Source organism: Kogia breviceps, chromosome 6 (assembly GCF_026419965.1).
Source record: "Kogia breviceps isolate mKogBre1 chromosome 6, mKogBre1 haplotype 1, whole genome shotgun sequence".
Taxonomy (NCBI): domain Eukaryota; kingdom Metazoa; phylum Chordata; class Mammalia; order Artiodactyla; family Physeteridae; genus Kogia; species Kogia breviceps.
In genome coordinates this window covers 130,978,488-131,005,890 of record NC_081315.1, presented here as the reverse complement: position 1 = coordinate 131,005,890, position 27,403 = coordinate 130,978,488, and the positions used below count along the sequence as shown (strand labels likewise).

The window sequence follows — 27,403 nt, the reverse complement described above, 5'->3', positions numbered from 1 at the left end:
TAAAGAGAATGATCTTCCTAAAAAACACATCAACAAATAATCGTAAGGGATGACAAAAATCATTACCTCTGCTCTCTGTGTTCTGGGAAAAGCAGTTGACTTTTCTATGGCATAAACATCCACCAGGTAAAGACAGGCTCCCTGTTCGCGGTCCAGAATGGCTGCAGTCTGAATTATGCCAGTTTGTCGTCCAATAGTAAAGAGACGTCCCACAGTTTTTTCTTCACAGCGGACTGAAACAATATAATACTCCACTGGGGCTTCAGATCCTCTAGGGCTAGCCGCTTCTATTGATATCACATTGGTGCCAATGGGTTCTCCTTCCTTCAAAATAGTTATATATTTGGGTTGTGTAAAAACAGGTCCATCAAGGCCCTGAAGAATGACGGTCAATTCAGTGGTTGATTTCCTCCTTTCAGGGCCAAGGTCGGTCGCTGAAACGATGAGATTATAGATCAGCTGAGAAGGCACCAGCGCTGAAGCCACCCTCAAGTCTCCACTGTAACGATCCACAAGGAAGGTGTCTGTGTCTCCATTGATGATCTCATACTCCACCTCTCCATTTGCCCCTTCATCTGGGTCGGCAGCCATAATTGTTGTCAGAACAGAACCAATCACAGCTGAAGGGTCGGCAGCCAGGGCATTTTGTGATATAAACATTGGAACATTGTCATTGAGGTCTGTTACCAAAATGGTCACGTTTTTCAGAGCATACCGTCTAGTTTCAAGAGGCACAGCTTGATCGTTGGCTTTTACAGTTAACTCGAAGAGATTAGCAAACTCCCGATCTATCTCGGCATTTGTATAGATAGTGCCTTTGACGTCATCTATGCCAAAGTGGTTGCCCCGTGGCATCTGCTGGATGATCGCATAGCACAGTTGCCCATTAATGTCTGCATCAGGGTCATGGGCAGTCACGGAAATGACAGACGTTCCAACGGGAATGTTCTCAACAATAGACTTGAAAATATCCCCAGGAGGGAAGCTAGGAGGATTGTCATTAAAGTCTCTCACGTGTATAACCACTGACATTGTAGAGGAACGAGGAGGCCTTCCTTGGTCTTTTGCTGTTATGTTTAATTTGTACAAAGACTGTGTTTCAAAGTCCAGTTTTTTGGCAAGAAAAATACTCCCAGTGTTCGGGCTGATGCTGAAAGTTCCATGATCGTTAGTCCCAGTAATACTGTAATGTAAGTCAGCATTGTCACCTGAATCGGAATCAGTCGCAGTAACAGAGGACACGAGTTCACCAATTCTCATGTTTTCCAAAACGTCAACAAATAGCGTTGATTTAGGGAAAGAAGGGGTATTGTCATTTTCATCTAAAATATCAATATTTAAGGTACAAGTCGAATTGAGGGAAACTGCCCCTGTGTCCACTGCTTGAATTACAAGGGAATAGGCAGGTGTTGCTTCATAGTCTAATTTGCCAGTCAGTGTCACCTGACCAGAGGTACTGTCTACAGCAAACTGTCCTTCTTCATTTCCTTTGATTACAGAATAATGAATAAGTCCATTACTACCTTCATCAACATCTGAGGCAGATACTCTTAAAACCTGTGTCAGGTTGGCTGCTGACTCTGATATTGTCGCTTGGTAAAAGTCTTTTAAAAATTTGGGAGCGTTATCGTTTATGTCCCTCATGTAAACGTGTACTGTGGCCTGATCCTTGAGAGGCTGAGGGAGCCCCTGATCTGTTGCAGTGACTGTAAAGCTAAACACTGCAGTCCCTCTCCGCCTCATAAGAGACTCCCTGTCAAACTGATGAGTATTTGTGATTTCCCCACTAACTGCGTGCAGCTCAAAATCTGGCTGCACCCTTTCAAAAGAATACCTTACTTCTCCATTTGGCCCGAAGTCTTTATCTATAGCACTTACTTTGCCCACAAACGACCCAGCTCTCTTTTCTTCTTCAAAGTAAAATGTGTAATTGGTACTGTTAAAAAGAGGTCTGTTATCATTTACGTCTTCTAAAATTACAGTAACGTTCACAGTAGCACTAAGGGGTTCCACTGCTCTGTCAGAAGCAACAACCAGTAAAACATATCTGTCTTGAAGTTCACGGTCCAGTTCACTTTTTATATACAATTGACCATCTGGGAATATGCCAAAAGCATCCCCTGTATTGCCTTCAGCAATGCTGTACGCAATTTCACCATTCGCTCCTGAGTCCTTATCAAAAGCTTGCACTTTAAAGAATCGCGAATTCACAGGTTCTGACTCAGAAAGGGTGACCTCATAAGAAAGTTGGTCAAACACTGGCGGGTTGTCATTTACATCATGGACATAAACTGTTAAGATGAAACTAGAGGAGAGCTGGGGAACACCCACATCAGATGCCAAGATCTCTATCTGGTAGGAACCCGCGTGAACATCCAGGGGTCCTAGCAGACTAATGTTACCATTCCTTTCATTGATAGTAAAGAGGTTCTTGGGGTTTTGCTTCAGGCTATAGAGTACCATGCCATTGACACCTTCATCAGGGTCCACAGCTTTGGCTTGGAAAATGCTGTGACCTGCCTGCCAATTCTCTACCACATTCACACTCTCTACTGCCTGAAGGAAATGGGGAGAGTTGTCATTTAAATCCTTAACTGTTATGTTAACCATGGTGTCTCCAGTCACTGTGCCCCCACTGGCTACTACTTTCAGCTGATAAAACGATTGCTCTTCTCTGTCAATCACACTTGCTGTGGTAAGCTGCCCAGTGACCTGGTTGATAGCAAACATACCTTTCTGATCCCCGGTAGTAATGAGATAACTGATGTTGGAATTGAGATCCATGGTGGATGCAGACACACTACCCACATGATATCCCAGGGCCACATTCTCAAAGACCACGAAGCTGTAGGCAGCCTGGCTGAATACAGGTGGGTTGTCTTGAGTGTCCAATACAGTGATGGTTACTATCGCCTGGTTTGGAGATTGTAAATTGCCACCATCAGTAGCCACTATTTGCAACTGGTAAGCAGTTTTTTCTTCTCTGTCTAGGGCCATTCTTGTAGAAATAACCCCACTCTGAGCATTGACCTGAAACCGAGACCTGTCCCCAGCTGATATACTATATTTGACAGTTCCATTGAGACCCAAGTCTGGGTCAGTGGCAGACACTGTGGTGATGTAGCTACCTCCAGGCTCGTTCTCCTGAATATGAGCAAAGTACTGGACTGGGTAGAACACAGGGCTGTTGTCATTAATATCCAGGAGGCTCACATTTATTCGAGCCATTGATGACTGGGGAGGTGAGCCCAGATCCGTGGCCAGAACCAACAGGGAGTAGAAAGCTTGTTCCTCCCTGTCCAAGGAGGAGATAGTACTCAACCTCCCCGACACAGGATGCAGGCGGAAGGACCTCTGGTCAGTCTCAGACTCTTGGAGGGAGAAACGCACTGTCCCATTGTCACCCAGGTCCCCATCGGTTGCCCCAAGCACCAGAAGTTCAGTCCCTGTTGGGGCATTCTCAACCACAGACACATCATATCCTTCCAGCTGGGTAAATACTGGCTTTTCATCATTCACATCCAGGAGGGTGACTACAAGCTGGGCATAGGAAACCTTGGGGTGAACCCCCTGGTCCCGGGCACTGATATTCAGTACAATCTGGGAAGCGAGTTCACGGTCCAAGCCCCCAGCAAGCCCAGTGGTCACCAGGCCGCTGTGTTCACTGATGTGGAACCAACCTAGTCCATTCCCAGAGACAATGCTGTAACGCAGATTAGCATTGAGACCAGAGTCGCCGTCGGTGGCAGACACTCCACTCACATAGCTTCCCGGCGGCGCCTCCTCGCTCAGGTTCACCCTGTACACTTGTTGGGCAAAGACGGGAGGGTGGTCGTTGATGTCGTTGACGAAAATCACCAAGCTCGCCACCGAAGAGCGCGCCTGAACCGCGGCGCCAGGGGGCGCCCCGCAGTTATCAGAGACAGAAACTGTCAGGTTGTAAGAAGGGATGCGCTCCCGGTCCAGGGCGCTGGCTACTTTGATGAGGCTCAGGTTCGGCACTTTGCTGCTCTGCACCTCAAAGTGGCGCTGCTCGTTGCCCCCAAGAATCTGCACAGAGATGTTCCCGTTGGCCGCGGGGGAGTCTGCGTCCGTCACGGTGAGCAGAGCCACCACCGTGCCCACCTGAGCGTTCTCATCTACCGAGGCGTAGCGCGACGTGGCAGGGAAGTAGCGGAATTTCACCACAGGGTCGTTGTCGTTGACGTCCAGCAGCTGAATCAGCGCCTCGGCGCGCCCAGTGAGGGAAGGCACGCCTCGGTCCATAGCCTGCACGGTAAGCGAGTACTGGCGCCGGGCCTCGAAGTCCAGGGGCTCCCGCACCGTGATAAGCCCAGTTTCGGGGTCCATTTGGAAGGGGGTCCCCTCGTCCTGCAGCCGGTATCGGATATCCGCGTTGGTGCCCTCGTCCGCGTCCGCTGCCGCCACCTGGAGGACGCTGGAGCCCACCGCCGCGTCCTCAGGCACCCCCGCCTGGTAGTGGGAACTACCAAAAACTGGGGGGTTGTCGTTAATGTCCTGCACAGTTACGTTTACCTGAAGGTAGCCCCGCCGCTTCGGCTCTCCCTTGTCCTCCACTTCCACCAGGAGTTGGTACTGCGGCGTGACCTCGCGGTCCAGGCCGCCCTTGGACACCAGATGCAGGAACGCGCCCTCGCCACTCGGGTTCAGGGTGATGTCCAGGCGGAAGCGACCCGCCTCGTTGCCCTGGACGATGCGATAGGACCGGTGGTCCACACCGTTGGAGCCGATGTCTGAGTCGGTGGCCGTATCCAAGATGACCTGCCGCCCGCTGCTGCTGTCCTCCTTGAAAGTGACCACAATCGAGGGTTCAGGGAAGACCGGGGCGTTGTCATTGAGGTCCCGCACCAACACTCGCACTTCGGTGGGGTAGGTGGGTGAGCTGGAAAGAACCACCAGGTTGATGACGTCGCTGGGTAGGCTCTCGCGGTCGATGGTGGCAGTGGTGTACAGGGCCCCGGTGCTACTGTTGATGGCAAACAGGGCGTGGCTTTCGCTGAGTCGGTAGGTGAAGCCTGGGCGCGTCTGGATGGTACCCACCAGCGTGCCGGGAGGTTGCTCCTCTAGCACCTCAAACACCTGGCGCTGCTCGGCCCCGCTGACCCGGGCCGGCCGCAGGAGCAGAGACAGCAGCCAAAAGACGCGAAGAAGCTGAAAGAATGACAAAGTGGGCAGCGGAAGCCACGGGCGGCCAGGAGCCCTGTGTGCTGCCACGTCCATGGTCCTGGCTCCCCGGAACGGTGTGATAAAGAGAAGGAACAGGTGAGGCAAAAAAGAGTGATAATGACAGGGATCAAGTAGGCACCAGCAAACATGCAGCCGACGTATCTGTCTGAGAGCTCTGCTGTTTTCAGAGAACCTCCAGTCCAGCAGAAGCAAGTCGCATCAGCAAAAGGCTCCAGGTAGCCATTTGGACGCTTCGCGCGGAGAGATGCCTCGAGGAAAAGCGGCAGGGCACTCCTCGGGGCACTCCTGTTGGTTGACGAGTCCCCAGAAAAGTTTCCCAAACCTCCTATATTTTCCCCCTTCACTTTGTTTTCGAATCCAGAAAGTCTGAGCGTTTTCGGCTGGGTGGATGCGAGCTGGGAGAGGTTGCCTGTATTTAAGGTATATGAGGAATCATTGCAAACAATTGTCTTCAGAAACTTTAGAACTTACCCAAGGCGAAGAAACTGAAGAGGGAAGGACAAACGTCCGTAGCGGTGTGTGGAAAGAACAACTGCTCACTGGGGAGGGGGCGATGGGGAACCTGGAGATTATCAAGTGGCTTTCCCAAAAGCTGGAGACGAGGGATTTCCTCGAGTCCCCTCTCCTCAAGAACAAGGCTGCAACGCCCCTCCAACAGGGCTGCAGAAGTGGCCGCTAAGGCCCAGGCGGCGGCGTCTGAGCGCGGGCAGCTAGCAAACTGCGTTCCAAGCGCTCGCTTTGGCGCTAGGGTTCCGGTACCCGGGAGCGCTCAGCTCCGTCCCTTCTCCTCCAGCAGGAGCCGCCGCCGCCCCTGCTGCGGCTTCGAGCCCTTAGTCGGGCACAGGCAAAATCCAGCGATCCTCAGCATTTTTTTTTTTTTTTTTTTTACCTCTGCCGGGACGCCTGCCGACCCATTATTTGTACATCCAAATCGAGCGCAGGTCCCGCTTTCTTCTCGGCCTCGCCGGGGTCGGGCAAGAGCAGCGCGCTGTCCCCGAGTCCCCTCCCCTCACCATGCCAGGGGGCTCCTTCTCCGGCGGCCCCAGTCAGAAGCCCACTCTAGTGCGCCTCGCCCCTGACCTCGTGCCCTTTGCTTTTATTGTCCCGTGTCAGTTTCACTTTGTAATCCACAAGGCTTTTTGTTTGGGGCGGGGGGGTTGGTGGGTCCCTCTTTCTCCTTCACCGTTGGCGGTGGAGGCGGGGAAGTCGGCGCTGGGCTCTGGCGGCGCCCGCGGCAGCTCGGGACGGCGGCTGTCAGCGCTCTCCCTCTCGCCTGCCCGGGCTGAAGGTTGTACCGCTGTGGAGCTGGAGCTCCGCGAGCCCCTCTCAACCTCCGGCTGCTCCCTCACACTCTCCCCGCCCCTTCCCCGCCGCACGCGCGCGCGCACACACGCGCACACGCGCGCACACACACACACCGCGTTGTCGGAACACAAACAGAGGGGGAGGGAAGACCGCGAGCTGGAACAGGACTCAGAAACTTTGCTCGCCACTCATTGATCCCCGCACTTTAGTTTGCCCGGACTCCCCCTAGCTCCCCGTGCTGTCACCTACTGCCCCTCCCTCGCCCCAGCCCCATTGGGCCGGAGCTAAAGCAGCCCCGCCTGGCACTCCTACCGCGAGCGCTCTCCGACTTCTTCCGCCTCCGACTGGCTTCTCGGGATGCTAATCACTCCAGCCTCCCGGAGGACTGTAGGCTGTCGGGTGTGGGAGCTCGGCGAGTAGGAGGCGCTGAGAAGGGGGTGGGGTGGGGTTCCCCCCACCCTTTTTTTTTTCTTTTTGGTCACATCTTGGCCGGCATCTGAGCAATAACAGCAAAAAGCTGCCGCCGAATAGATGGGGGTGGGGTCAGGTTTGCAGATAAATAACTTTAGTGATGGGTTCTGGGGGAAGACCGTTAGGTTGTTATGCTAGTAATAACTCAGGGGTAAGGGAGGGGGGTCGAGGGAAATAAAAGAAAGGCAGGGGGTGAAGGTCTATTAGAGCGGGAAGAAAGATTAAGCAAAGCCTGTCTGGGAATGCAGAGCGCAGATTTGCTTTAACCGTTTCCTGCCCCTTCTCTTTCGATGAGAGGGGAGGGAGTTGCTCTACAGTATGATCCGGCAGCATCCAAACCAAATCTTCCCCATTCCTCCTCTGTCTACAGAGCGAGCTAATTGCAGTCCAGATCTAACCCTAAGCCTGTCTCCACTTCCAGGTGAGTAGGGGCACCAAGGCCTCGGTACCGACCGCACTTTGGATTTCCTATAGGAAAAGCCAGGGGAACTCTGTTTTGTTTCCTTTCCCAAATAGATCCCAGGTGCCAGTAGCCAAACCTTAGAGTTTCAACAATAACAATGGTAGCCCTTTGGAAAGATGGAGGTCTCTTCCTATTGCAAAGTTTGGAATTTTGATCTCCGTTGGAGTATTTCCCCCTAGACATTTTAAAGCCAAAGGAATCCTGATGAAGGTTTGTTTCTTTTTGCTTTGGTTTGGTTTTTATCTGGGGAAAAGACAGATATGAGGCAATAGAAATAAATAGAATGAAATTTAAATTTTAAAATTACCCACGTGCCACGCAAGTCACTCAAGATTACTGTAGCTAATTTTTGTGGTATTCTTCAAAGAAAAAAAAAAGGGGGGAACTAGGAATCAGGTCAGTATTATTTCCCCTTTAAGGACAACCGTTTAGAAAATAAGAATGTAAGCCAAGTAATGCAAATATAGGGCATGTGTCATAAGTTTCAGCCAGTGACCCCTCCAAATTTAAAACTTCTGAGTTCGGAGATGATTCAGCCATGAGTAAATACTGCCCTCTGCTGTTCTCTGTCCATCTTACATTTTTAGCAGTCTGGTTTCTTGCTTAAAATTAAATGCAGAGACTAGAAGGATCTGGTTACAAGGCTAATTCCCCCTTCTTGCCTAGGGATAGTAGCAAAGAAAAAAGATCTTTAGGAATCTCCTCGTGCCTTTCTTTACTTACGGTTAAAAAAAAACAACAAAACTTTTTTAAGCAATAAGGCAGAGAGCAAATTCAAGTCCTCGGATCCAGACAGCCTGTAGCCCAAAACTGATATATGGAAACATGAATGGTAAAAACTCTTATCACCAATTCCTTTGTTTAGGTTAGAATATTTACTTCTGCATTTTCCTCTACTGTAGATACTGATGTATATGGTACATATAGTGGGTGAATTGGAAACAGACCAAGAAAGTTAAATTTCACCATTTTTGTATTTTTAGGCCTTGAAAACTTGTGAAAGAATTGGAAGCTATTCTTTTAAAAGAGAGATATTTTTAAGCATTTTCTCAAAACTCATATCTCTGTCAATAAATTACAGTCTTTATTTTGATGTAATTTAACACACAAAGATTTGTTGATTAACTAAAGTGAAAGCAGAAATTTTTACAAACCATGGCTATGATGTGTGCTTTTAAGAGGGTTTTCTTACTTGTATGATATTGTTTACTAATGTGCCACAGTTCAGTCATTCAGGTAGGAAACAGTAGAAAGAAAACATTTAGATACTTGTAGGGGATCAGGTACTTTTTTCTGTTTACTTGTTTGTTTGGAAAGCCTGTGGGATCATCTTCATATTTAGTCTCAATAGTATTAAATTTGCATCCCTTATGAGTGAATTTAATATTGGGGAAATGGGTAAAAATCATTCATTTTGCGGAATAGGAAGTGCAATATGTATTTTTAAGTAAAAAAGCAAGATATGACAAAGTTAATACAAAAAATGTACATATATTCAGTACATAAAATAATTTTTTGAACATTCTGAATGAAGACTATCAAAAATGATTTAGACAATGGCATGGTTATTCAAATAAATGGAAACTTTCCATGGTAACTACATTAAAGTAACACATTCATTTATAGATAAAACCTACACATAAAATTACAATCTATGTACACATAGGTACATAATTTAAGGTATAATATAGAGAATGGTTTTAATAAAAGACAAAGAATAAAGCTTTTATTATATTTATTTTTTCTCCCTTGGATTTCAGAAATTCTAGTAATATAATGCATGATTAAAAGTAAGAATGCCCCCAACAAAATCCAATCCAATCAAATAAAGACACATTGTAATTATATGTGTGAAAAAGCAAAGTTTATTTTTGCTTTTCCATCAAAAGCTTAATTATTTTAAGAAAAGGGTTATTTAGTGAAAACTTTCAATAAACATAAAATTACATGCTTCTAAGAGAGAAGATATTCATCAATTTTAGTAAACTGTTGGAGAAAATTGTATTTTTTTATGTCCAAGCATGAATGAAACTAGAGAACACAGCTCATTTGAAGTTTAGAGCATACATTAAAGCAAACAGTTTTTGTAAGAATTTGTCATCCTGGTCTGTACACAATTACCATCATTACTTCATTAAATGTCTGAAATTACTTTCATGTTTTAGACCCTAAGTAAAGAAGCTTAGGTTAATCATACTCTACAATTCATATCACATTAGCAACATGGTCCCAGAAAAGGATTCTCCCCACTGCTTCTTCCTTTCCATTCCTCTCTTCTCCCCTTCCCTCCCCTCCTCTCCCTTCCTCTCCCATCCTTCACTTTACTCTTTATTGTACTTTGCTCACCTTACCTTATTCTGCTTTACTCTTTTCTCCTTATCATTCTTCAGTCCTGTTACTGGACTCCCAGAGGCAAACATTCTAATAAGTGGAATGTGTACTTTTTGGTTCGATGCTTTTGCAAAATATGTATTATTTAGTTGTCCTGTATTTTAAATTGAGATAAATGGTTTGGGTTATATTGTGTATGTGTCTCATCCTCTTTTTTATCTTTCTACAAAGAGCTATTTTTAAGGTTTACACATGTTGTTATGTGTTCCTCTAAATTATTGTTTCTGACTTTTGCCTTTTACTGTAAGGCGTGTATCCATAACTCTTAACCTGTCTATTTACATGGTTATAGGCATCCAGGTTGCCTCTAACTCCCTGACATCAAAGATTAGTCTGCAATGAACATCCTTGTAATTGTCCTCAAAAGGAAATGAATAGTTTAAGGATATGTAGTGGGGAATGGAAGAGGCTTCCATTCCAGATCTGAAATGAAGAGCTGATTGTTTGCTAAACAAGAGAGAGTTGTGTTTGTGGGATACAGTGCTTCTGAGCAAGAACACAACTGATCCTAGGATTGGGAAGCGTGGAGTTCAGAGATGGCAAACTTTCAGAAGTAGGAAGGGTTAGATATTGGTTAACTTTTGAGTGTGGAATTGAAATTAGTAGGCTGTCGTTTTTGCAGATTGGCTAAATTTCATGTTTGTGATTACCGATGTGAATTTAACATGATTTGGGATGGGTTTAACACTGGTTCTTATAATTGGCTATTGGTATCATTGACACAGGTGGATAGGATTTTTGTCCTTATTTTTGTTATTTCTCTTACTCTTATATCTGGCTCTGTTGCTTTCCAACCTCTTTTGCTAAACGTTTAACTCAGTATTTTAGACTTTCTTATTTCCTGATAAATACATTTAAAGCTATAAATTTCCCTCAAAGTATTGTATGAGCCTTACTCCACAAAACATTAATTACAAAATGCTACGTGTAATGATTTCATTTGTATTTAACTTTAAATATTTACTAGCTTATTTTATGGTTTCCTCTGTAGCACAAGATTGTATTTAATATATAAATACGTTTCTAAATATGTGTTGAGTAGTAAAGAGCCCTCTCCTTCAGCAATCCTGCTGCCTTTCACCACCTTCCCTTTGTTACTATTTCTTCATTGTGTTATATTCAAAGTATCTGTGATACAAAGGGAAGGTGCCTGCCATCTGGTGGCATTTCTTCAAAGAATTCTATCATTCAAATGGCACGGAATACTCATGTGAAGGAATGAATATATGATAGCAGTGAAGAGTGCTCAGTTTTAATTTGTAAGTGGTTTTCACTTACTTCTGCTTCTCATTCTTCTGCATTTCCTCCTTCTTAAAGGTTGACTGTGAAACATTTTTTAATTGCAAGGTTGCTGAACACATCCCAGATGGAACAGTAGCTATGCATGTCTAAGAATTCAGCATGCCAGTGTACCACAGTCATTTTTAACACAAATTCAAAACAAACAAAAAAAGTGTTAAATATCAAAAAACAGAACAAAACAAAGTATCTGTGATTAAAAAAAAAAAGTCTCCAGTTTCTGTCCTCTCTTCTTATCTTAACCCACTCCAATCAGTTTTACCCAAAGCGATCCTCCGAAATTTTTCGTATCAAGGTCTCAGTTGATCACTTCCTTCTCCTTGATTGACTTTATTCATTTCCCCTCCAGGATGCCATCCTGTCTCATCTTTTCAGTCTCAGATATTTTACCATGTAGTACCTCAGGGGTCATGGGACAAACTGTCACCGTCCATTCTCTAAACTCTGCCTCTTGGTGATCTCATCTTGTAGCAAGTCTTCAAATAAGTTGATTACACTCAGAAAAAAATGTGAACTGTGCAGTTCATGGGTTCAGTGTTCTGTCCACATCCATTAAGCTGTTGTTAATTATGCTATTCAGATCTTATATATCATTACTGATTTTCTGTTGGCTTCATGTATTGATACTAAAAGAGGCATGGAGGCATGTTAAATCTGCATTATGATTGCAAATTTAAATCTCCTTATAGTTATGTAGCTATTCTTGTTTTGCTTTTACTATATATTTTATATTTTATTTATTCCTCATTTTATATGCTTATATATTTATAAGTACATATATATAATTTTATATATTCATCATGAATTAAACCTTTTCTAATTAAGATGTGACTCTCTTTATCCCAAATAATGTATTTTCCTTGAAGTCTATTTTTGTCTGATACAAGTACAGGTAACCAGCATTCTTTGGTACTATCATGACAGATTGTTTTCCTATCCTTTTGCTTCGTATTCTCTGTACCCTAATGTTTTAAAAGTCTTTTGGACACAACATTATATTTGAAAATGCATTCACTGATTTTTTTTTTATCATCATTGCTTCTTAACTGGAGCGTTTGGTCTATTTACATTTAGTATAACTACTCACATTCCTGTTTAAATCTCCTATCTAACTTTGTGTGTAGCTATTTTTCTCTAGTTTTATCTTTTTGTTTATTTCTATGCTTCTTTCCTTTTTTAAAATTAATTAGATATTTAATGCTGAGGAGGAATCAAAGGCCAGATCTCAGTGTGTGAGTTTAAGGTAGGGGTTGGCAAATTTTTTCTGTGAAAGAGAAGATAGTAAATATTTTAGGTTTTTAAAATCAGACAGTCTCTGTCATACCATTTAAACTTCCCCTTATAATGTGGCAGCAGCTATAGATATTACGGAAATTATTGGGTATGGCTGTGTTCCAATAAAAATTTATTTACAAAAACAGAAATCAGGCCCAATTTGGCCTTCAGGCTGTCACTTGCTGACCACTGTTTTAGAGCATAGGAGATAAGCTTTGTGCTGAAAACTCCACCAGATGACCATTGCTGATCATTCCCATTTGTAATCTTTCTTTTACATATATATGTACACATATATAGAGTCAGTATTTTGAATACGATTCAAAATTTCTGTCTGCTTTACAAACACTGCATTTCTTTTCTTTTTACTGACCTTTTGTAATCTTAAACTTTAGACTTTGAGGTATAGTATGATTGGGAGGTGACAATCCCCCTAAATTGTAACCCATGTTCTTAGGGATTTTTAGAGAGTAAGATGGGATATTCAATACCTAAGGGCAACTCTTCAGAATGCATTTATTTCATGTGAACACTGATGTCTTGGCTACTGCTGCCAGTTTCTGCAGTGAAGCAGGCAATAATAGCCTCAAGGCAACATACAGTAGAGGCAAAAACTATTTTTTGATAAACACTTATCTTTTCTAGTCTCTATAAAAATTTTCTGGCCCTTATTACTTGGTGCTTAGCTTTCTCCTTCCATTTTCTATATCCCCTTTTTATAATTTATATATATATATATAAAATTATACAATATATATGTTTGCCCATCTTTTTCTGGCCAGTGTTCAATTTCCAAAGATTGTGGAACACCAGTGTATGTAAATAAATCTGAAACTACATCATGGAAACTAAAATCTTATTTTTTAACATCACACTTATGGGAGAAACAAAATGAAGGGTTAGCTTTAAAATCCTTCATAATATACTACATGTGAATATGTGAGCAAACCCACTGGAATGGAAATTGCTTACACTAAATGTGAGAGTAGGTTTCTGAATACTGTGGCATTTGCCACAAACTAGTAATTGCCTATCATAATTTGGAGAAACTGCTCGGTCCAACAACTGTTTGTGACAAGCTACTCTTTTGTTGAAATATACATATCATGGGTTGGTTATATTTTAATCTTTATTAGGTATAGGTATACAATTTATCTCAAACAAAAATATATTAACATGGGTAATAGTTAATGGCTGCATTAACATTAAGATACTCTGATGTTGAATTTCATGCTAGAATATAAAGAGAATTAAGAAAATAGATACCTCTAATATATATATATTTATATGGAGAAGAGATAATTAAAATGATATGATATTCACTCTAGGTTTACTAGACTTTTAACATGTGAAAACATTTGAAAATACAGAACAATTTGAACTGTAACTTCCATCAACAATAGGTGTATGGAGAATTAGGAGAGTCCTGCTATAAGAGTTGATTCTAAGAAAACAAATAATTTTTTTTTGCATTTTTGAATTTTATATAATTTATATTTTTATACAGCAGGTTCTTATTAGTTATCCACTTTATACATATTAGTGTATATATGTCAATCTCAATCTCCCAATTCATCACATCACCACCACCACCCCACTGCCACTTTCCCCACATAGTGTCCATACATTTGTTCTCTACATCTGTGTCTCTATTTGTACCCTGCAAACTGATTCATCTGTACCATTTTTCTAGGTACCACATATATGTGTTAATATATGATATTTGTTTTTCTCTTTCTGACTTACTTCACTCTGTATGACAGTCTCTAGATCCATCCACATCTCTACAAATGACCCAATTTCATTCCTTTTTAATGGCTGAGTGATATTCCATTGTATATATGTACCACAACTTCTTTATCCATTCCTCTGTTAGTGGGCATTTAGGTTGCTTCCGTGACCTGGCTATTGTAAATAGTGGTACAATGAACATTGGGGTGCATGTGTCTCTTTGAAATATGGTTTTCTCTGGGTATATGCTCAGTAGTGGGATTGTTGGGTCATATGATAATTCTATTTTTAGTTTTTTAAGGAACCTCCATACTGTTCTCCATAGTGGCTGTATCAATTTACATTCCCACCAACAGTGCAAGTGTTCCCTTTTCTCCACACCCTCTCCAGCATTTGTTGTTTGTAGATTTTCTGATGATGCCAATTCTAACTGGTGTGAAGTGATACCTCATTGTAGTTTTGATTTGAATTTCTCTAATAATTAATGATGTTGAACAGTTTTTCATGTGCTTCTTGGCCATCTGTATGTCTTCTTTGAGAAATGTCTATTTAGGTCTTCTGCCCATTTTTGGATTGGGTTGTTTGGTTTTTTAATATTGAGCTGCATGAGCTGTTTATATATTTTGGAGGTTAATCCTTTGTGCGTTGATTCATTTGCAAACATTTTCTCCCATTCTGAGGGTTGTCTTTTTGTCTTGGTTGTAGTTTCCTTTGCTTTGAAAGAGGTTTTGAGTTTCATTAGGTCCCATTTGTTTATTTTTGTTTTTATTTCCATTACTCTATGAGGTGGATCAAAAAAGATTTGCTGTGATTTATGTCAAAGAGGGTTCTTCCTATGTTTTCCTCCAAGAGTTTTATAGTGTGCAGGCTTACATTTAGGTCTCTAATCCATTTTGAGTTTATTTTTGTGTATGGTGTTAGGGAGTGTTCTAAATTCCTTCTTTTACAGGTAGCTGTCCAATTTTCCCAGCACCACTTACTGAAGAGGTTATCTTTTCTCCGTTGTATGGCCTTGCCTACTTTGTCATAGATTAGTTGACCATAGGTGAATGGGTTTATCTCTGGGCTTTCTATCCTGTTCCATTGATCTATATTTCTGTTTTTGTGCCAGTACCGTATTGTCTTGATTACTGTAGCTTTGTAGTATAGTCTGAAGTCAGGGAGTCTGATTCCTCCAGCTCCGTTTTTTTCGCTCAAGATTGCTTTGGCTATTCGTGGTCTTTTGTGTCTCCATACAAATTTTAAGATTTTTTGTTCTAGTTCTGTAAAAAATGCCATTGGTAATTTGATAGGGATTGCATTGAATCTGTAGATTGCTTTGGGTAGTATAGTCATTTTCACAGTGTTGATTCTCTCCATCTGTTTGTATCATTTTTAATTTCTTTCATCAGTGTCTTATAGTTTTCTGCATACAGGTCTTTTGTCTCCCTAGGTAGATTTATTCCTAGGTATTTTATTCTTTTTGTTGAAATGGTAAATGGGAACGTTTCCTTAATTTCTCTTTCAGATTTTTCACCATTAGTGTATAGGAATACAAGTGATTTCTGTGCATTAATTTTGTATCCTGCAACTTCACCAAATTCATTGATTAGTTCTAGTAGTTTTCTGGTGGCATGTTTAGGATTCTCTATGTATAGTATCATGTCATCTGCAAACAGTGACAGTTTTACTTCTTCTTTTCCAATTTGTATTCCCTTTATTTCTTTTTCTCTGATTGCCGTGGCTAGGACTTCCAAAACTATGTTGAATAATGGTGGTGAGAGTGGACATCCTTGTCTTGTTCCTGATTTTAGAGGAAAGGCTTTCAGTTTTTCACCATTGACAATGATGTTTGCTGTGGGTTTGTCATATGTGGCCTTTATTTTGTTGAGGTAGGTTCCCTCTATGCCAACTTTCTAGAGAGTTTTTATCATAAATGTGTGTTGAATTTTGTCAAAACTTTTTCTGCATCTATTGAGATGATCATATGGTTTTTATTCTTCAACTTGTTAATATGGTGTATCACACTGATTGATTTGCATATATTGAAGAATCCTTGCATCCCTGAGATAAATCCTACTTGACCATGGTGTATGATCCTTTTAATGTGTTGTTGGATTCTGTTTTCTAGTATTTTGTTGAGGATTTTTGAATCTATATTCATTAGTGATATTGGTCTGTAATTTTCTTTTTTTGTAGTATCTTTGTCTGGTTTTGGTATCAGGGTGTTGGTGGCCTCATAGAATGAGTTTGGGAGTGCTCCTTCCTCTGCAATTTTTTGGAAGAGTTTGAGAAGGATCGGTGTTAGCTCTTCTCTAAATGTTTGATAGAAGTCACCTGTGATGATATCTGGTGCTGGACTTTGTTGGAAGATTTTTAATCACAGTTTCAATTTCATTACTTTGATTGGTCTGTTCATATTTTCTATTTCTTCCTGGTTCAGTCTTGGAAAGTTATACCTTTCTAAGAATTTGTCCATTTCTTCCAGGTTGTCCATTTTATTGGCATAGAGTTGCTTGTAGTAGTCTCTTATGATGCTTTGTATTTCTGTGGTGTCTGTTGTAACTTCTCCTTTTTGATTTCTAATTTTATTGATTTGAGTTCTCTCCCTCTTTTTCTTGATGAGTCTAATTTTTTATCAATTTTGTTTATCTTCTCAAAGAACCAGCTTTTCATTTTATTGATCTTTGCTATTATTTTCTTAGTTTCTATTTCATTTATTTCTGCTTTGATCTTTATGATTTCTTTCCTTCTACTAACTTTGGGTGTTGTTTGTTCTTCTTTCTCTAGTTCCTTTAGATGTAAGGTTAGATTGTTTATTGGAGATTTTTCTTTTTTCTTGAGGTAGGATTGTATTGCTATAAACTTTCCTTTTAGAACTGCTTTTGCTCCATCCTGTAGGTTTTGGATTGTCGTGATTTCATTGTCATTTGTCTCTAGGTATTTTTTGAGTTCCTCTTTGATTTCTTCAGTGATCTCTGGTTATTTAGTAATGTATTCTTTAGTCTCCATGTGTTTGTGTTTCTTACGTTTTTTTCCCTGTAATTTATTTCTAATCTCATACTATTGTGGTCAGAAAAGATGCTTAATATGATTTCAATTTTCTTAAATTTACTGAGGCTTGATTATGACCCAAGATGTGATCTATCCTGGAGAATGTTCCATACGCACTTGAGAAGTGTAATCTGTTGTTTTTGGATGAAATGTCCTATGAATATCAATTAAATCTATCTGATCTATTGTGTCATTTAAAACTTGTGTTTCCTTATGAATTTTCTGTTTGGTTGATCTGTCCATTGGTGCAAGTGAGGTGTTAAAGTCCCCCACTATTATTGTGTCACTGTCGATTTCCTCTTTTATAGCTGTAGCAGTTGCCTTATGTATTGAAGTGCTCCTACGTTGGGTGCATATATATTTATAATTGTTATATCTTCTTCTTGGATTGATCCCTTGATCATTATGTAGTGTCCTTCCTTGTCTTTGTAACATTCGTTGTTTTAAAGTCTATTTTGTCTGATATGAAAATTGCTACTCCAGCTTTCTTTTGATTTCCATTTGCATGGGATATCTTTTTCCATACCCTCACTGTCAGTCTGTATGTGTCCCTAGGTCTCAAGTGGGTCTCTTGTAGACAGCATATATATGGGTCTTGGTTTTGTATCCATTCAGTGAGCCTGTGTCTTTTGGTTGGAGCATTTAATCCATTCATGTTTAAGGTAATTATAGATATGTATTTTCCTATTACCATTTTCTTAATTGTTATATGTTTGTTTTTGTAGGTCCTTTTCTTCTCTTATGTTTCCCACTTAGAGAAGTTCCTTTAGCATTTGTTGTAGAGCTGTTGTGGTGGTGCTGAATTCTCTTAGCTTTTGCTTGTCTGTAAAGCTTTTGATTTCTCTGTCGAATCTGAATGAGATCCTTGCCAGGTAGAGTAATCTTGGTTGTAGGTTCTTCTCTTTCATCACTTTAAGTATATCATGCCACTCCCTTCTGGCTTGTACAGTTTCTGCTGAGAAATCAGTTGTTAACCTTATGTTGTATATTATTTGTCATTTTGTATTATTATTTGTCATTTTTCCCTTGTTACTTTCAATAATTTTTCATTGTCTTTAATTTTTGTTAATTTGATTACTATGTGTCTCAGCGTGTTTCTCCTTGGGTTTATCCCACCTGCGACTCTGTGCTTGCTGGCCTTGGGTGGCTTTTTCCTTTACCATGTTAGGGAATTTTTCGACTATAATCTCTTCAAATATTTTCTCAGGTCCTTCCTCTCTCTCTTCTCCCTCTGGGACCCCTATAATGTGAATGTTGTTGCATTTAATGTTGTCCCAGAGGTCTCTTAAGCTGTCTTCATTTCTTTTCATTCTTTTTTCTTTATTCTGTTCTATGACAGGGAATTACACCATTCTGTCTTACAGGTCACTTATCCGTTCTTCTGCCTCAGTTATTCTGCTATTGATTCCTTCTAGTGTATTTTTCATTTCAGTTATTGTACTGTTCATCTCTGTGTTTGTTCTTTAATTCTTCTAGGTGTTTGTTCTTTAATTCTTCTAGGTCTTTGTTAAACATTTCTTGCATCTTCTCTATCTTTGCCTCCATTCTTTTTCCAAGGTCCTGGATCATCTTCACTATCATTATTGTGAATTCTTTTTCTGGAAGGTTGCCTGTCTCCACTTCTAGTTGTTTTTCTGGGGTTTTATCTTGTTCCTTCATCTGGTGCATAGCCCTCTGCCTTTTCATCTGTCTATCTGTGAATATGGTTTTTGTTCCACAGGCTGCAGTTCTTCTTGCTTCTGCTGTCTGCCCTCTGGTGGATGAGGCTATCTAAGAGGCTTGTGCAAGTTTCCTGATGGGAGGGACTTGTGGTGGGTAGAGCTGGGTGTTGCTCTTGTGGGCAGAGCTCAGTAAAACTTTAATCTTCTTGACTGCTGATAGGTGTGGCTGGATTCCCTCCCTCTTGGTTGTTTGGCCTGAGGCAATCCAACACTGGAGCTTACCCGTGCTCTTTGGTGGGGGGCTAATGGCAGATTCTGGGAGCACTCATGCCTAGGAGTACTTCCCAGAACTTCTGCTACCGATGTTCTTGTCCTCACAGTGAGCCACAGCCACCCTCCGCCTCTGCAGGAGACCCTCCAACACTAGCAGGTAGGTCTGGTTCAGTCTCCTAAGGGGTCACTGCTCCTTCTCATGGGTCCTGATGCACACACCACTTTGTGTGTGCCCTCCAAGACTGGAGTCTCTGTGTCCTCCAGTCCTGTCGAAGTCCTGCAATCAATTCCCACTAGGCTTCAAAGTCTGATTCTCTAGGAATTCCTCCTCCTGTTGCCAGTCTCCCAGGTTGGGAAGCCTGACGTGGGGCTCAGAACCTTCACTCCAGTGGGTGGACTTCTGTGGTATAAGTGCTCTCCAGTTTGTGAGTCACTCACCCAGCAGTTATGGGATTTGATTTTATTGTGATTGTGCCCCTCCTACCATCTCATTGTGGCTTCTCCTTTGTCTTTGGATGTGAGGTATATTTTTGGTGAGTTCCAGTGTCTTCCTGTCAATGATTGTTCAGCAGTTAGTTGTGATTCTGGTGCTCTTGCAAAAGGGAGTCGAAAACAAATAATCTTGACCCACAGCTATCTTTTTACTATTTTAACTTATTTGAGATGATGAAATATAGATTACTATAAGGTAACTTTATTTTGTGTTATTGCCTAATGAGCATTTCCTTGCTATTGTAATAATTTGTTGTAAATATTGTTTTATTGGATGGGTACTATTTGTAATATGAATAGGCCAAAAATTATTAATTGTTCCTTCAGTGTTGACCTTCAGGATATTTCCAGCTTATTTTGCCGTTAAATGCATGCTTTGTAATTATCCCTCACTCCTCCAAACAAAGTTTATAGAAAAGTAACTGTGTCAGGTACTTTAAAAGCTACAGAGGGAAGACAATACTGAATAATACAGATACAGCTTCTGCCATGTTTAGTCAAATTGCACAAATTTTTTAAAGAATTTAAACTTTTAAGGACCTTTATTACTTATTGCCAAGTCACCTTGCATAAATAATGTATCAGTTTATAATTGAAACCAAAGTATATCAGAATTCTCCTCCCAGCAAAACAAAGAAACAAATACATTTGAATATAACATGTCTTAAATCCTGGTCTATTTACGGGGGATTAAAAAGGTGTCTTCTTTCAACATATATTTATATTATATTTTTCATATATTAGCTATTTGTTTTCCTTCTTTTAAAAGAAATTATTCATGTTTGATGTCAATTTAATCAATTGGGGTCTCAGATCTATTTTTTTGGTTGTTGCTGATATTGTTAATCAATTTGTTCTCCTTTATAAACACCTACCTTTGTTTTAAATTTGTAATTCTTTCCTTTATCCAGAGACTATTCATAAAACTTTAATTCCAGTTTCCTTTTTCTGCTCTTCCTCTACTTCTTTGTCCTAATTATGTTGTATCAACTGGCATAATGCCACTGGAGCAGGGCAGATAAATAATTTTCTTTTCTCTGAATCTAGCATCATGTCTGAAATTCAGAAAGTGTTCAACAGAAGTCTGCTCAGTTTCATCCCAGATAGGATGCCTAAAATTTTTAAAATATATATAATTTTTAAAAGCAGTAATAAGTGTTTCAAACTCTACAGTCTAAAACATTGTTTTCTAAAATGTGGTAAAGGGTGGTACTCACAGATGATTCCAGGGGACTCAGAAGAGGGTATTGAAAAGAGTAAAAAACATGAGACATTAAAAAAAAAAATCAAAACACTATAGTGAGTGTTGTGGCTTGACATTCACCTTCCATTCAAAGCTTCCAGCCTACTTCTAGTGTGCATTTCTAGAGGCTTTTCTTTAGACACCCTCTCATCCAGGGTTCTTTATGCAATGGTCCTCTATTTAAATGCAAGCACTTGGAATTTGTTAGGCAAACATGGGCAGAGGCCATCTTCATTTTACTTTAGCCCTTTCTCTGCCAGCCAGCACAGTCGTGGATGCAGTTCCACAGTGGTGTGCAAGTGTCCAGTCTATGTGTGTAGAGAACCAACAATTGTATCATTTGCTGTTGCCACAAATTCCGAACCCCTGAATCACAGCTACTATGGGGTGTTGGTGAAGTTAATTATTCCAATGGTGACCTCCTGTTTTTCTGCCTTGCTGATTGTGGCAGAAGTCACAGTGCCCACAGTGGGGCTTTTCTTTTTCTATCACCATGCCCCCAACAATTCTAAAAGCACCCAATTCCCTAAATGTTCTTCTTGAAACAGCTGGACTGCCTAACAGTTCCTGCAACTGGATGTTGACTAATACAATCACAAGTGATAAAAATTATTCCACTTTCATTTCTCTTTCAAGTAAAGGAGAAATTCTATGGTTAGAATCAGAATGTTTACCTCCTCTTTAACATCACATATCTTCCTTTTGGATAGAGAGTGTTCTAAGTGAATAGACACATATGAAAAGCATAATTGATGGAGATTTAATTAACATGGTACTGTTTGAACACAGTATAGGGTCTCCTTAATTAAAGAAGATTAAAATCTAAAATGAGTCAGAAGTAGTGTGCACAATATAATTGGAATAAAGAAAAACCTCAGGACTTGGCATATACTAGAAGACAAAGGAAAAATAACAGAGGATCTCAGTAGTACTTAAGCATTTTGACATTTTATGGTACTCAAAGCCCTTATTAAAAGAAAGAGTGCATTATCTGTACTATTTAGTTGGAATATTCCAGATGTCTCTAGTCTTTATAAACATATCACAACATCTTAATCTTTGTTTATTTGAATTGTTCCTTGGTCATGCCTCTTTTTCATTCCATTCTTAATCACTGAGTCTGTGATTAAAAATGGCAAACATGTGTTTTGAGAGAAACTAAGCTGTGATTTCGGTTGTGGGTAGTAATTTCAGAGTGGCAGACATATTAACCCCTTCCTTTCCACCCTACTCATGAACTTATAACAAGACGCAAGGAAATAGTAAACACAAAAGAAACAAGCAAAGCATAGAAAAATGAACTACTTTTCAGTTCAAATACTTTGTATGGGGCTTCCCTGGTGGCGCAGTGGCTGAGAGTCCGCCTGCCGATGCAGGGGACACGGGTTCGTGCCCTGGTCTGGGAGGATCCCACATGCTGCGGAGCGGCTGGGCCCGTGGGCCATGGCCGCTGAGCCTGCGCGTCCGGAGCCTGTGCTCCACAACAGTGAGAGCCCGCGTACCACAAAAAAAAAAAAAAAAAAAAAAAAAAATACTTTGTATGGTTATACCGAGGAGAGGTTTCTGAAAGAACAAACAAAAGTGACAGTTTAATATTTACAAAACAATGTTCAGCTAAAATAACACAATCACAGATAGGATATTATTGGGGTTAAGACTCTTAATTTTGCTCTTAAAGAAAGATCAGTTTTAGAATCTGACAATCACTGGATCCAATCCTACTGATTCTGCTTCTTCCTCTCTACAGGGTCAACTATAAGTCGTTTCAGCATTCCACAATTGACTTCTCCATTTGTAAAATGAGAGAAATCAGCTCACATGGTAACTGTAAGTTGATTATCATCTATCAGAGCAAGAGACATACCTCAATTTAATTAGAAAAAGTTCTAGATAAAAGTTAAATACTGTTAATCATACCTATACTGAGGGAAAATTGAAAATATAATTTTAATTTTCATGGAAGAGAAAGTTTTATTCATTTCAAAACAGCATTGCATAGTTATATGTATAGAATTTTAAGAATTATCATAAATTTCTAAAAACCTTGGAACAAAAAATAAAAATAATATAAAATAAATATATAGAAATATTTATGGGTAAAGTCAAATATTATAATATGGTTGTGTGAAAGACAATACTAATAGTGTGTTTATTTTTAAATGAATTTGAATAAGTTCAATGGAGTAGATTCAGACAGAACAATTTGTTCAAAAATTTAGTTCAAAGGAAACAATAACCCATATAAAGTTGAAACAGAGCCTATATAAGTAGTAATAGCAACACACAGATAAATATTTCAGAAAATCTACAAGTTTTGTTGGCTCCAAATTTTTAAAAATACGTTTAAAGAAATTCCATTGTCATGTTAATACTTTTGGCAAAACCACATATGTCCTGAATTACTATACTGCAACCAAAATACTACTCTATAGTCCTATCACTAGGTTTTTTGGGGAATCTATATATTGAATTTGAACCGTATTTTATAAAAAACTGTTTTGTTGCTTTTGAGGCAGGAGATTCATAGTAAGAATTTTACATCAATCATGTTAGAGCGATAGTCCAAACTCTTTCTGATCCCCTGTGGGTCTGTGACATGTTTTTTCTTTTTTAAAGGATTTTCTTTTAAAGAAATACTATGATTTGAAATCTGAAATTTGAATCTAAATTGAAATCTAAATTTGAAATCAAAGCATCTTTGCTTTGATAACTTGTGTTTCATCTTTGCCTGTTGAAAGGTGCATTATGATTACTGCCTCATTGAAGACTACTGCTTGCAAATGGTAAATTTGTCTCTGTTTTTCAGCCCTTTTTGATGATTGCATTTATCATATAATTTCATAACTCAAGACATTGAATTGATGCTATTAAGAAGATTGAATAAGATGATCTAAATGCCATACCAATTCATTGCCAATTGTTTATTTCTTTAGTAATTTTGGCAAAGTTTGAGATAATTTTGCTTGTTTGCAATGTTCTGTATTATTAATAGTTCAGTTTTGTTCTCAGTGAGTTCTAATCCTTACAGTCCACCAGATACCTCTTAGAATTAAGTGCTTTCTTTTCTATCTGTCCTGGAGGTACATTGTGATTTTCAGATTGATTGATTGTTTTAATGAATGATGATAGAGAGCTGTATCTTCCATGCTGGAAAATATTGAAAATAGAATCAATGAGATAATGTCTGTAAAGTACTAAGTGCAAGGAAGAGTTCAATAAATGTTAGCTATTTTTCCTATTCATGAGGCAAAATTCAACAGGAGTGCTCATTTAGAGCAAATGAATAAAATCAATTACAGGAGTTATGTTCAGTCTTTAAAAAGAACATGGTAAAACTCAGTGTATTAGTTATCTAGTGCTGCTTAACAATGATACTATAAACTTAGTGGCTTAAAACAGCACACATGTATTTCCTCAGAGTTTTTCTGGGTCAGGAGTCTGGGCACAGTTTAGCTGAGTCCTCCATTTCAGGGTCTTTCAAAGTTGCAATCAAGGTGTTGGCCAAGTGATGTCCATCGGAGGCTCAGCTGGGGAGGAATCAGCTTCCTAACTCACAGTGTTATTGGCAGAATTCAGTTCCTTTCAGTTTGCCAGACTGAGGACCTCAGTTTCCTGCTTGCTCTCAGATGGAGCCTACCCTCGGCTCCTTGCCACATGCTGTTCTCCACATGGCAGCTCACAACATGGCAGCTTGCATCTTCAAATCCCGCAAAAGAAAGAGTCTCTTAGCAAGATGAGTTACAATCTTTTGAAATATATACACATAATCTAGTACATCATGTCACCTTTGGCATATTCTGTTGGTTAGAAGCAATTCATAAGTCCCACCTACACTTTAGGGGAGGGTATCAGACAAGGCTTGAATACCAGGAGCATGATGATGGGGGCCACCTTAGAGTCTGCTGACCACACTACATGAGAACACAAATTACAAAGTAGTGGCTATATTTCATGGTTTAAATTCATTAAAATCCTTCTTGCTGCCCTTATATTATGAAAAATATTTTTTTTCTAATTAAAACATTTGAGGAAAAAGAACTCTATTGTAATTTTTAAGTATTATAGCACTGGAAGGAGATCATATGTTGGGTTTGCATAGCACTTTAGAGTTCACAGTGTATTGATATTTATAACTATTATTATTTCAGACTAGAAAATGGGCGGTAGAACTGATATTGATTTCAAGATTACAACACAGAGTTTAGGCTCCCAAGTGAAGCCTTAATTACAGCATCCTGCTGTGTATCTGTTGATGAATTCAAATATGCACCTCTCCTGATCCGGGCCATTCTTCTTAATAACTTTCTTAGTTAAAAATAATTCATATTGGATGGAATGGTGGGTAGGGGAGTGGGCAGCGACAGGCTTGCACTGTGGCCATATAAGCTGTTGGGCTGAGAGAGTCAAGTGCAGAGAGCACTGTATTGAAGTCATCAAGATGAAGGGCGTCACAGGTCAACTAGAAAATGTTTGCCAAGAATGAATTAAATTGGTGACACAGATCATTTCATTTCTTTGTTTGAAATGCATGTTATGAACCATTTTCTGCAGCATGTCTACAAGCACTGGGTGCAAAAGATCTGGTGGTCAAGAGAATATTTTCACAGGGGACCTACAAACCAGAACACCATGCACAGCTCGAAAATACAGCTGCCTTCTAATCTCAAATTGCTTTCCTCTTAACTAAGACTGTATCTCCTGCCCCAGCAGTAAACAAATGGTATCCATGTTTCTTACAGACCCTTCTCTCTGGAATATTCTCTTCTTGAAGTATTCTCTTCTTGGTTGTAAAGGAGAAGTTACTTGGTGTCTATGAGTAGCCATCTTATAGCTCTTCATTAATGTGGTTCAGAGTAGCATTCATATGGCAGTGACTTTATCAAGATGACACATTTAAGTCTATAGTGATCATCTCTGATAATTCTCCAGATGGTGACTGTCCATAGGGGGGGTTGATATTTCTATCTTCCACCCACTAGCTGATCCCAACTTAGGTCAACTAGATATTCAGAGAGCATTTGCAAAATGCAGGTGGAACCATAAGCATAGTTGTTAAGTATTTATGTATCTATGGAGAGTTGAAACAGCAAGCCTTCTAAAACCAAAGGCTGCAGTACTGTATAAAATGATAGTTAGCTTTATGAAAAAAAAAATGCTCAACAGCATTAGAGTATACACTGTGTGTTTGTTTGATAAACATAAATTAGAAGACCCTATGTAATTAGTTTTTCTCGATGAAATCCATCTGTATTTGATGAACTCATAGAGAAGATGCTATCTCATAAAAAGAAACTTGATGAACACAACGATAAAAGTCTTCAGGTTACAGAATTCCAATGTTTAAACTCCAATATGCAAAGAACTTGTAAACTGTCATTCCTCTGCTTGCAAGAAGAGGAAGAAGAAACAGAAAATCAGTGAATTTTCTTGGAGTCATCAGAGACCTGAAATTATAAGGAAACGTGTTACCCTGAAATCCATAGAGACAAGCAAATTCAGAGTCACAGGTGAGATCTGCTGACCTGGAGCAGAAGCTGTTGGAGCCATAAACTGGTAGGGACACTGAAACAATGATTTTGATGAATTGCTGGAGGCTGAGTGTGGACTAGCATGAGAGGGAGAAGCCCATGGGGGCTTTGGTCTTGGACGACCCCCATACCTTCACAGATTTTAGCTCCAGGAGCACCCCCCTGGATTTTCCTAGTGCACATGCAAATTCTCTAACCTTGTGATTCTGCCTAGAGGAGGGAATATGAGTAATCATTATGTAATATGTCCAGAGGATTCTCCCTAATAAAGGCCTACTTTTCAAGGGGAAAAATTTTACCCATAGCCTTATCCCAGGCAGCAGAAGGGAATGCTGCCTGACCCGTATCACTCTCGCCTTCCTGCCTAGCCTAGAGGGTGGAGGGAAGCTAAACACTTACTGTGGAAATACCAGTCAGTGTTTTAGCTCAGAGTTTCACACACACTAAAAGACTGAGATTGAATCATAAGATGACAGTATTGGTCTTCTGCCCCACACGCTGGATTGCAGGAAAATGACAGTGTAATACAGCTGACAGAGCTGCAAGATGCAGACCTACCCTGAGGAGGGAGTACTGAGGGAAGCCCACAATGAGGAAGAGGGACAAAAATCAGGACCCCAGAGGAATATGTAGCCACTGACACCAAGAGCTACAGCAAACATTAAATAGGCCCAACTCGTATTCAGATTAGCATAAATCCTCACACTAAAAGCCTATTTCCCTCAATACTTATTCACCAATACAACATCACTGGCATTCAACAAAAAACTACAAAGCATACCAAAAGGCAAGAAAAAAAAAAAATATCTGAAGAGACAAAGCAAGCAACAGTACCAGACTTGGACATGACACAAATTTTGGAATTATTAAAAAAAAGAAGTTAAAATAACAGTGAATTATATAAGTGCTTCAATTGAAAAAAGAAGACAATATCCAAGGATAGATAGCTAATGTAAGCAGGCAGGTGGAAACTCCAAGAAAGTATGAAAAGGAAATGCTAAGTATTAAAAACACTGCAACAGAAATAGAG

The 27,403-nt window shown here is 40.2% G+C and overlaps 1 protein-coding gene and 1 pseudogene across 1 annotated transcript in view; one reads left to right on the top strand and one right to left on the bottom strand.

The window, feature by feature from the left end:
- FAT4 (FAT atypical cadherin 4) overlaps nt 1-6,170 on the bottom strand; it is a 172,616-nt gene extending 166,446 nt beyond the window's left edge. The window contains exon 1 of the mRNA XM_059066306.2: nt 67-6,170. Coding sequence (XP_058922289.1) covers nt 67-5,241 — 5,175 coding nt within the window. The 5' untranslated portion in view covers nt 5,242-6,170. The remainder of the gene's footprint in view (nt 1-66) is intronic.
- Nucleotides 6,171-25,397: 19,227 nt separating this feature from the next.
- LOC131758219 (AKT-interacting protein-like) lies at nt 25,398-25,901 on the top strand (annotated as a pseudogene).
- Nucleotides 25,902-27,403: the final 1,502 nt, after the last annotated feature.